Genomic DNA, 12,783 nt, shown 5'->3' on the forward strand with positions numbered 1-12,783 from the left:
GATGTTACTATCTATGTGGACTATTAATATGTGATGGATGGAGTACAAAGCTAGTTTATTGATTTGAGCTTTGAACGTCACACTGTGTTATTTATATTAATTTCTAATTAAGTAATCACTTACCAAGATACAATAGAATTAAGAGATAATGAAAACGACTACAAAACTGTCGATTTGAAATAGCCAAAAGGGATTTACCTTTTCAAAATTTAAAACGAACCTCTATATAAATATAAATATATAATATAGAAAATAAATTAAATTAGTCATAAATTAGGCACTAGGAAAAATGAAAATGACGTGCTACTCTGGATGTGGCCCATTAGCTCGACCCTTGGCCTTGGTTAGCCTTGGTCATAGCCCAAAAGCCCATTATTACTAAATTATTAATGTTTGAAAGTGATATTTGTATTATGTCTAGCGGTATTGAAATAACTTCTAATTTCTAACTACATAGTTATGAGTTCAAAATCGGGATGAACATCATGCGTGTATTCATGAAACAAACTATGTTGGATGTGTGAATTGTTTTTAAAAAAATAGTGTTTATTAGTTAATTAGAATACTAAAGCAGACGGACTATATATATTATATACAAATGTAAAGTAGTTGCACGTTTTCTTAGTCTTTTTCTGCCTCACTTGCAACGTTCATCAAAGATGGAGGAAAGGCCCTTTTGTGCCTATGATGTCGATTTTAGATATATAAGAAAAGAAAGTAGAGACCAAGTAATTGACAGTGATATTACCATATTAACTATTAGGCAAAACTTATGAATATTATCAGGGGTATTTTCGTCTTTTCACTTTTTTCCCCTTCTTTCTTTCAAGTAACACCACAAAAGCCCCCCACACTTTGTTGAAAAATTAAAATCGGCCCCCAACACAGGGGGTTAAAGCGTCAAATCAAAATTTTCATAAAATATCTTAAATAAACTCTACTCAAATATTCAACAGGTCATATCTTCTAGCTCGCAACGAGTTAAATTTTTCCGACACCATCCTTAAACTCGAAATAATTTTATGAACACAATGTCACTAACTATACTCAAAACGGATACTTTTAAAAAAAACGCTAAATATTTAGGGTACTTTTCATATATGTTGATTTTTCACTCGCAGGCTCCGTAACTAAACACAATAAAATACATTAAAAATCGAACTCCCGACGCGAAGCGAGGTTCGAAAACTAGTTACAATCATAGATAAAATGATCACTTTCATTAAGAAATCACAAATCATCCACAAATTACCTAATAGTTAGAGTTAAATTGTGAGTTTTTAACAATAAAGCATTTTCGAGCTTGAGTGATTCACTCGATATGCAAACTGACTAATTTTAAAGTGACAACTTAATTTGAAAATAATCAGGTTGTGAACCTACATTTATAAATATAATAAGCTTATTTTTGCTAAGAAAAAGTCTCAAACTAAAATTTTCATATTAATAAAGGTCATTTGGTACATTTTTTTTTATCAATACTGTTGTCAAAGTCATAATTCATCACAATCCTTTTATAAGAAAATAATTCTCTAAACTTGAAATTAGTGTTATTAATCAATATATATATATATATATATATATATATATATATATATATATATATATATATATATATATATATATATATATATATATATATATATAACACGAGATTAGGATTAGAACAAACTACAAAACTTATCTAAAAAATATCTATGCCATAATTAACTAAACTTTATCTTAAAGTAAATTATTTGTCTTGCTCTTCAAGTATATGATATGCCTAATACATAATTACTTAATTTATCTTCCTCTCCAACTTTTATTATATCTATATAACACCCTCCATTATAAATAACTCCGTACATGCAAACCACAACGGTTAATAAAGTAATCGTATAAAACAAATACACACAAGGTCCTCTAAATCCACCACCTTCTCCGAACACCGTCGCCGGAGTAAATCAACCGTCACCATTAATCACAACTCTCAACATATATTCACAATGTCACAGCTTCAATTCTACATATATTGGTTCACTTTATTCTATATAATATCGTCATTGAATTTAACTCAATCATCTACATTCACACTCACCAATCAATGCAGTTATCCCGTTTGGGCCGGTCTTCTTTCCGGCGCCGGCTCACCACCGTTACCCACCACAGGTTTTGGTCTAGAACCTGGCCAATCGAATTCAATCTTTATGCCTCTTAATTGGTCCGGTCGCATGTGGGGTCGCACACTTTGCTCCACTGATTCCACCGGAAGATTTAGTTGCGTCACAGGTGATTGTGGCTCAGGAACAGTGGAATGTAACGGTGGTGGTGCTACGCCGCCGGCAACGTTAGCTGAATTCACACTTAATGGTGCTAATGGAATGGATTTCTATGACGTCAGCCTTGTAGACGGGTAATTAACACCAAGTCACTTTTTGCATTGCATATTATAACTAATTGATAAATAATATTTATATTTGTATTTAAATTGTCGTTTCAGAAGAAAATTTGATGTTGATATTAAATCTGCATTATGTTAAAAGGCATCTTATTATAAAATAAAGTCTAAGGTTCATAATAAAATCACCAGAGACGGAGAATCACTTCACTATATTATATATAAGTAATTAAGATATAAATTTAGGAACAAATAATGGTGAGCATTAATTTGACAATAATTTTGATTAATGTGCTGGTGTACACTTAATACACTACAAATTTAAAAGTTCACACCCACAATGTAGTTTATGCGATATAGTTTACTAAATTTTCATACAAATTCCCTTAAAAATTGGTTTAGTTGTTTGTACGTATACTAAATAACCGTGTATTTACCTTTTTAGATACAATCTTCCTATGATGGTGGTACCAGAAGGTGGGTCAGGTGGAAACTGCAATGTGACCGGATGTTTAGTTGATTTGAACAAAAACTGCCCGTCGGAGCTGAAGTTGACCGGCGCCGGTGATAGTGATCAATCTGTGGCATGTAGAAGTGCATGTGAAGCGTTTGGTGATCCAATGTATTGTTGTAGTGGAGCGTATTCGACTCCACAAACGTGCAGTCCGACATCGTACTCTGAGTATTTCAAAACTGCTTGTCCGACGTCGTATAGTTACGCATACGATGATGGAACAAGCACGTTTACGTGCTCATCTGCTAATTACATCATCACTTTTTGCCCTGCACCAGCTAACACAGCTAACAGGTACTTTTACACGTCAATTTAAATTAAGTGTACACTTAATATCAACAGGTACAATCAATTCCGGAGTAATAAAAAATTTATATACTCAGAAAGTGTACATAAAATTATCTTAGTTGACTTTGTTCTGTTTTCAAAAAAAAAAAAAAAAAAAAAAATACTTATACTAACTGGATAAGATTTTTATATGGTTTATGTTAACCATTAACATCAGTTGTAAGTTTGTTAATGTAATGTGTGTGTACCTTTTGGAAGCGTTATGCATTTTTTTATAGTTACATATATATGGGGATGAGTTTAAATAATACGGAGTAAGGGAAAAGTTAACTCGTGTTCTTAACCAAATTTTTTATAAATAATGTGATTTCTTTTGTGGTAAAAGGGTTATCAGTTATAATAATAAATAAATATGTATAAACGAAAATTAATAAGTTAATTAAAAAAAGGTTAAAAAGAGGGATAATGTACCAGTTTCTTTTAAAAAGCTGAGAATTGTTTCAAATAATTTTCATAATGTGAAATATTAGCAATTTTAATAAACGTGAAATTTTTATTAACTTATCTATTATTAACGATATGTTTTATAGATTATATAAATTTTAATTTATGAACAGTGATATATCATCTTTTTATTAGAATAGTTAAAATAATAATAATATTAATATATATTTAATATTAATGATAAACTTAACTTTTTTATATGATATATTATATATTGTATATGTATATTATAAGAGGTATATTAGAGCTTAGGAGTTAGGATGAATATCATATCTTAATTTTTGGTTGGCCTATATCGGGCCGTGACAAGGATTTAATGTCTAATTTCTTGTCAACAACACTACGCATTTAAATTTATTAATTTTTGTTTATTTAAACAATTTTGCTTGTAAGATCTATATTAAATTTGATAAATAAATAATATAATATATATAGATCAAAGCATGTGTATATCGAGTATCGTGAGTCGGTGTACCGACTTAGCGAAAAATGTTAAATAAGTGGTAGAAACATATGTCGCCCACGCTACCATGTCGATCAGTTGTTTACACATTTAATTATTTTTCTAATAAAATTATTATACTTTATATATAAACTATATATTAAATATTAAATATTAAATTTTGTAATATATGATTGTTAAATCATTAAATTGTGTGCAGCCAAAAAACAACAGGAGCCGGCCAATCGGCTAAGAGAAGCAGCAGCGGCTCATTGGCTAAATCTGTCGGCGTTTCTTCAGTTTTATTCTTCTTTGTTACTTTCATATTGAACTTTGTTTGGATGTTATAGAAGATTAGTCAGAATGTCAGAAAAAATACTATGTTTTTGTTTCACACAAGATCGGAGATCAAGAAAATGGCCTTAGTTTTCCAACGTATTTGACCGATTGTAAATGTTTTGGTTTTTAAGTAGATTTATTATATTATACATAGAAATTATTTAAATGATTTGCGTTCTTTCTACACATACATGAGGAAAACTTACTCTTGGTAATGTTATGCATGACATTGTGGTATTTTACCGTGCATGACATTGTGGTATTTAAATGTTTTGGTATTTAAATGTTATGCATGACATTGTGCAATTTGTTGGTTAACATGAATTCGGATCTATCTTCATCAAAATTTACAATCGGGAATTTGTAGTATTTTACCGTGTAGATCCTTGTGGACTACACTAACAGCTGTTAGTGCTATACATAGTAAAAGTGTCAGGTTGGGTCGGTTTAGATAACGGGTCAAAATAATTTTAGGATGAGATGGGTCATGAGTCAAACATGTAAAAAAAATTAACTGGTTCAAATAGATCAGGTTGAGTCGGGTTGGGTAAAGGGTCGAAACAGGTTATGGATCAAATTGGTCAAATGGGTCCAAACCGGTCATCTATTTTCACATGCGACTTTTACATTTTTGATTACAGTTTACATGTAAATTTATAATATACACGATAAACAATATAACAATGATTGTTTTCAAAAATGTTTGACGAATGAAACTTTTTTATGTTCGACCCATTTACAAAATTCATTAGACTTATCCATGTATATCGAGCTTTAGGAATTGCTACCTCTTTGACCCTATTCTTTAAGTTTGCTATAGGAACCAATATGTGAGGAATACCTATTGAAACATTTTTTTTAGGCTTTGAATTATATTGCCATGACTAATTTCTCTCGTAACCCAATTGACCTAAATTTCAGAGTATGAGTTTCAATTACCAAGTATAGTTATTGTGAAGAATGGTTTGTGAAATAATTTGCTAGCACAAAAGCATTAGAATGATTTTAAGGGCTTTAAGGTGTGTTGTTTGTGTTTTAACAAGTTTTTTTATGATGATATGTGAATCATGTCAATAGAGAGGATGTGACTTAAGAATAAGTATTTTGAATATTGAACATTGTTTATTTTTATATATGTAAAATAACGTAATCATGTATATAACACTTACAATCATACTTCAAAGTCTGCAAGTTCGAAAACAAATTAAGATATAATTTTGTCTTTTGTCTTCAGAAAAACAAACAGTTTGCAATAAAATGTCAGCGGGCGCACGACCATAAGATATAATAAGATCTACAAATTGAAAAACAAACAACAAAGATTCTTAAACGCGATGGTTGGGGACGATTTAACTAATCCTCTTTAATCCACTTCTCAATTAACTAATAGATAGTTATCTCCGAATACACCAATTTGTTCTTCAACAAGTCACACTAGTACGAATCTTTCAATTTCAATGAAAGAGTCACCACAAATACTAGAGTTCTTTCACAATAACAACTCTATTATCTTGATCACCCCAATATAGTACGACACATAAGTAAGCTCATAATGTTTTCAACATATAATGTTTACAATAATTCTAATATAGAATGTCTCTTGCTAGAAATCAAACAATTAATATAAAACTTGAATGATTCTCTGTAAATGATGATAGTTGTGAATGCAAGAGGTGAGTATGGACTCTAAGTGTTCTGGTAAATAACCAAGAGAGATATTGTAACGCCCCAACCCTCGTTATGCCAAAAACACGCCCTAAATTTTTTTTTGCTTGGCAGTGCATCTGGACGGCGTCCAGTAATCTGGACGGCGTCCAGTAATCTGGACGGCGTCCAGTACTGAAGACCAGGACGGCGTCCAAGCCTTTTGGACGGCGTCCAAATGAACTAAATATTTCTGATCAGTTTGTCACAAACACGCGGGCGAAAAACCCGCTTCCCGACACTTTTAAAACGAAACGACTTTCACAACATGTTATATTAATTAAAAGTAAGAAGTTTTCACCATAAAACCAAGTTTCACAACACCGGGCCCACATCGACCCGTTTACAAGTTTCGTTCAGAAATACAAGTTTCGACTATAAGAGTTTAAATGAGATGCCCCGTTCATATCGATTATAAACGATTCATAATAGTTGATTACATCGCGAGGTACTTGACCTCTATATGATACATTTTACAAACATTGCATTCGTTTTTAAAAAGACAAATTTTCATTACAACGAAAGTTGACGGCATGCATACCATTTCATAATATATCCAACTATAATTGACTTAATAATAATCTTGATGAACTCAACGACTCGAATGCAACGTCTTTTGAAATATGTCATGAATGACTCCAAGTAATATCTCCAAAATGAGCAAATGCACAGCGGAAGATTTCCTTAATACCTGAAAATAAACATGCTTTAAAGTGTCAACCAAAAGGTTGGTGAGTTCATAGGTTTAACATAATAATCATTTCCATAATCTTAATAGACCACAAGATTTCATTTTCATAAATATCATTACAATCGCAAGTGTATAAAAAATCCATTCGTATGATGAACACCTGGTAACCGACATTAAGATAATGCATATAGAATATCCCCTGCATACTCGCAAGTATGCCATAAATATTGGCAATCGCAATCACCATTTAAATCGAAGTACCAAAGCATTCCAAATTTCAGAATGGGGTTTGTTAGGCCCATAGATCTATCTTTAGGATTCGCGTCAATTAGGGGCCATTTTCCTAATTCTTAGGTTACCAGACTTGAAGGGGCGATATTCGGTATAGTAATCCAACCATACAATGTAGTTTCAAGTACTTGTGTCTATTTCGTCAAACATTTATAAAAGCAGTGCATGTATTCTCAGCCCAAAAATATATATTGCAAAAGCATTTAAAAAGGGAGCAAATGAAACTCACCCTACAATATTTTGTAGTAAAAATATTCATACGACGATACAGAACAATGCAGGTTTGTCTCGGATTCACGAACCTATATCATTTGTATATTTATTAATACACATAATCGTATTCGAACAAATTTATATATTATTATTAGTGATATAATTTTTTTTGTATTAATATCTTGTATATGTCAATTTATATATATATTAAATAAATAACAATATTATTATAGTTAGCTTTTGTATTAAATATATTTTTCATATAACTAACTTTCGTTTGTGAAATTAATAATTATAATAATACTAGATTAAGGATATTAATAATAATAATAATGATAGTAATAATAGTAATGTAAATTAAAATGAAATTTTTTAATAAGGATAATAATTTAAATAATAAAATTATATGATAGTTTTAATAAACATTTTAAGAATCATACTAATGATTCTAATATAAAAGTTGTATTAGTTTTACAATGAAAATATTAGTTTTGATTCTAATTTCAGACTTAATAATACCTAGTGCTAATATTTTGTAATAATAAATATTAATATGATAAAAATATTAATATTAATGATAATAATAATTTGCATTACGATAGTGATAATAATACTAATATTACTTATACATATAATCATATTCCAATGTTAGTACGATAATAATCATTTTTATAATAACAATAATTAATTATATTATAATCATATTAATAACATTAATAATAAGAATCATAATAATAACAATAACAATAATAATAATCATAATAATCATAATAATAATAAATATAATGATAATAATAATACTTGTAATACTTAGTGGTTTTACTTAGTAATAACAAAAATGATAATAATATTGATTATCTTATTAACTTTAACATAATAACAACACTAATTAACAATAATAATAATAACAACATTTTTAATAATAATATTAATAATAATAATGATAATGATAATAATAATAATAATAATAATAATAATAATAATAATAATAATAATAATAATAATAATAATAATAATAATAATGATTAAGTGACTACCTCAAAAGAAGCCTTAAAAAGAAAAAACTGTCGCGGACCAGACTCGAACCCGAGACCTCTCGCTCAACCACAATCACACTGAACCATTGAACCAAACTCATTTTTCTGATGTAAACTCCCCCCATTTAAATATAACCCATTTTAATTATTTCCTTCTTCTCTTCCTCTTCACCATATCCAGATCGACCAGTGTTCAATTATAACTAAAACCACCTCTACAAATTTTAGTTTGATACTTGAAACTAAATTAGAAACAATTAGTAGTTGTTGCATTTGATTTAACGAAAAAAGAAAAAAAAAATAACAGTACAGCAGCAGCTGTATGAACACGCAAAGAAAACCCAAGAATAAAAACACTGATTTTGAATTTAAAGCAGTTTTGGCTTATGATTATAACATGAAATAGGTTTTTAATCGTTTATGTAAGCTATACGATTCATCAATTGATCCTATAACACGAAAACGAATCCAAATTTTGATGAAAAACAATCGTTTGACTTTTAAAAATTAACTTTGACTCTCAAAATTCGAATTCAATGTAGAGAATTGAAAATTCAAACCTTGCAGATAGTTAAAACACATCAATCCTAATACTTCTGCATTTCTATATTTTGAAGAATGGTTCGATTTGGAGTTTTGGCTTAAAGATGCCACGAACAGAGGAGAAAGAAGCTGTAACCCCATTTTTAAGTTTTTATCTCTTAAATTTTAATAAGTATCGAATTATAGAATGCAAGTTAGTCTAATACAGCTATTGTATCTCAATTATCACTTGTTTGTTAGTTAATTGGCTCGACACAGCTCATTCGTTAGTACAGAAATAAGAAAAAAAAGTAAAAGGCGAATATGACTTCTCACAGACTTTTGGTTTGATTCCCACGATTATATCCTGATTTGTACTGGTTTCTCAATTAACTACAGATGATAACGATGTGAAACTGTATCCTAATTTTCTGTATTTGATTTGTATAGATATACGGATTATACTCATATTTATATATAAATATATTTAACTGTATACTATATATATATATATATATATATCCATTTTTATTTATATATCCACTTTATATTTGTATATTAAATCTGTATATGCGTATCAGTATATATATTTCAGTATTTATACATCTGCATTTATATATTTATTTGTATTCCTTTTATATTTATATATTTATATTTATAGATTATAGTTAATCTTTTAATAAATGAAATAATAATAATACCCTTAATATTTTAACTAATAATAATACAAGTATAAAAATAATATTATTACTAATGATAATTATAATAGTTACTATAAAATGTATAACAATAATAATAATACTAATTTTAATAATGCTTATATTTTTAACTTTTGTTTTGATAAACATACCTTACAATTATCAGAATTTTAATTATAACGATAATAATAATAATAAGATTAATAATACTAATATTGATATTAATATTAATAAAAATTATTGAAAGTAACTGTAATAATTACACTTAATTATATTTTTACCCATTAATCAAACTTAATATTACATTTTATTATTTATGACATACATATAATAACATATATATAACATTTAATATTTATATATATTACCATATACATATAACATTAACTATGTATAGAAATCATATATATTTTATTATTTTACATATTCCATTTAAATGGTTAAATTGTTTCCTATTGTTTCAAATTATTATGTATACTTATATTTATATTTATATATATATATTTATATATCTATATATCTATTTACATGTTTATTCACACGCAATTGTTCGTGAATCGTCGAGAGTGGTCAAAGGTCAAATGTATATATGAGCACAGTTCAAAGTTTTTGAGACTCAAACATTACAGACTTTGCTTATCGTATTGAAATCATATAAAGATTAAGTTTAAATTTGATCGGAAATTTCCGGGTCGTCACAGTACCTACCCGTTAAAGAAATTTCGTCCTGAAATTTGATCGAAGTTGTCATAGCTAATAATAAAAATGTTTTTATGATGAATATGAGTTGATGAATAGAGTTTTATCACCATTGAGTAATATGGATAAAACAATTTGATTATGCGAAGAGTATAAGTGAAGCTTTCACAAAAGAGTGAAATGAGAAAATAATGTTTCGTCATATCCTTTGACGTAGATATGTTTGATTTTCGGAGTTCAAGGGATTTGGAGAAAATCTTCGAAATCTAAAAGATTTGATTCTTCGGTGAGTAAGGAAATTAAGATCTCTATAATTAAATACGGTGATCTGCCTCGATTACTCTGTCTGATATTTTCTTTATACATTAAAATCTTCCTTTCCATTATTCTCACCATTCCTATACTTTCTTTCTTAGTTCATACATCCAAAAGATTGTGAAAATGCTTAATCCAGTTCTAATCCTTGATATTTTCCTAATTATTATTTCTGTCATCCTTCTTTTCAATCTTCCATCAGAAAAATTTGTTTACTTTTAATATAACCTTGGGGTGATACTATTCTTAATTATGCCGTGTCTTTATATTGCTATTCCTATTAATATCCACGGTTTGTAACTCCCGTGTTATTATTGGGCTTTATATTTTCTCTTATATTTTGGAGCTCTTTGCTTTTTTTTTTTCTCTTCTCGACCTCTAGTAAAGCGAGTAATGGTCCAGAATTTGTAAGTATGGAGTTTCGAATGAACTTAATGTTCTAAACAAGAAGGAACGTAATCGCACGATTTGATTTGTCAAATTACCAGAATATTCGGGAAAGATAGAACTATCAAGTAATTATGTTCTTGATATGTTAAGAGGTTAAATAGAATGTAAGAGTCGTGTAACATGACACATGATGACGTTATGGTCTGTGAATCATCACGTTTTAGTAGAAACTCAGCATGACTTACTGTAATATAATCACGTTGATCAAGTGTCATTATATTATACTAACTCATGCATCAATTTCCAACACTACTTCAAAATCATTCATAATTCAAACTTGAATTTTAAAGAAATTTAGAAACTAAAGTAGTTTCCTTTGTGATTTAATATAGATAGCACGAAGAGATAATGATGTGGTAGCGTGGGGGTACGTGATAGTACTATATTTTACTACGAAATACGTTACAATTTACACAAGTTTTAATTATTTATTTACAAATGAGATATACCTAAACCTTGCTACAACACTATAGGCAGTGTACCTAATCGTACAGTAGTGTAGTTTTTAGTAAGTCCGGTTCATTCCACAGGGAGCGGGCTTATTGCACACTATATTTTTAAACAATTATATTTGTACAAAATATATTATATTAATAATATATAAAAGGGGGTTTACCGTTTAATGATCGGTTTGTCGATTTTATATTTTAAGCGAAGCGTAAAGTAAATGACGATATTTAACCAATATAAAATAAATAACAATAATTAAAATGACAATAAATAAAAGTACGAGGAAATATGAAATAAAATATATTCTGCTTATTTAAACTTCCGTAACTATGATGTTTGACGTTTTGATTTTAATTTATTGTCCTGGGTTAATTGTCCTTTGTCCTGGATGTATTTGAAACCTATCTGGTTTTTGTCCACAATAGTTCATTGATCATAATTATAAAATGCTCGACAAATTTAACCTTATGCCCGAAGTCAAATATTCCAACTAACTGGGGATTCGAACTGTAACAAGGTCTTAATACTTTGTTTAATGAATACACCAGGTTATCGACTGTGTGTAATCCAAGGTTTTAATACTTTGTTAACAATTACACCAATTACCCTTGAATGTAATCCACCCCTGTTTTAATGAGTCCATTGACTATTAATCCATTCCCGTGTCCGGTCAAATGAACAATTATTAGTATTTATAGATATGCCGCCCATCGTGTCCGATCGAGCGTATGTGGTTATTTATATCTACGTCAAATTGTAAATCTCTATATTAATTTAATGAGGTATCATTTAGTTAATATAAATTCCATTAATATCCCATAGTCTAATTTCCACAAGTGTCGTTTTTTTGTCCAAACCCCAATTATGGTACAAAGCCCAATAACCCCATCTTTAATATTTAGCCCAACATCATAATTACTTCGGCTCAAATAAGCATAATAATAACTTAGTTACGAGACATTAATTTAAAAAGGAGAACATAACTTACATTGAGTATTTATCGCGTAGTGTTACACGGACAGAATTTCGACTTCAAAAACCCGTAAAATAAACTTCACATAACCCAAACTAATCTAATATAAAACTAACCTATACTATATATATATATATATATATATATATATATATATATATATATATATATATATATATATATATATATATATATATTATATATATTACAGAGTATTATTATTATTATGTATATATATATATATATATATATATATATATTTTTAAAACTGCA

General features: G+C 28.6%; 1 protein-coding gene across 1 annotated transcript; it reads left to right on the forward strand.

Moving 5' to 3' along the window:
* Positions 1-1,988: 1,988 nt before the first annotated feature.
* On the forward strand, positions 1,989-4,478 carry LOC139900242 (thaumatin-like protein 1b). The gene is made up of 3 exons (XM_071883032.1): positions 1,989-2,395; positions 2,826-3,188; positions 4,349-4,478. The coding sequence occupies exons 1-3, from the start codon at positions 1,989-1,991 to the stop codon at positions 4,476-4,478; spliced, it is 900 nt and encodes a 299-aa protein (XP_071739133.1).
* The last annotated feature ends 8,305 nt before the right edge of the window (positions 4,479-12,783 follow it).

The sequence above is a fragment of the Rutidosis leptorrhynchoides genome, chromosome 3 (assembly GCF_046630445.1).
Source record: "Rutidosis leptorrhynchoides isolate AG116_Rl617_1_P2 chromosome 3, CSIRO_AGI_Rlap_v1, whole genome shotgun sequence".
NCBI lineage: Eukaryota > Viridiplantae > Streptophyta > Magnoliopsida > Asterales > Asteraceae > Rutidosis > Rutidosis leptorrhynchoides.

Coding starts and splice junctions, on each gene's coding strand:
- LOC139900242 (XM_071883032.1), top strand. CDS start 1,989: ATGTCACAGCTTCAATTCTACATATATTGGTTCACTTTATTCTATATA. Junction 2,396..2,825: donor GACGTCAGCCTTGTAGACGG/GTAATTAACACC, acceptor TTACCTTTTTAG/ATACAATCTTCCTATGATGG. Junction 3,189..4,348: donor CCAGCTAACACAGCTAACAG/GTACTTTTACAC, acceptor AATTGTGTGCAG/CCAAAAAACAACAGGAGCCG.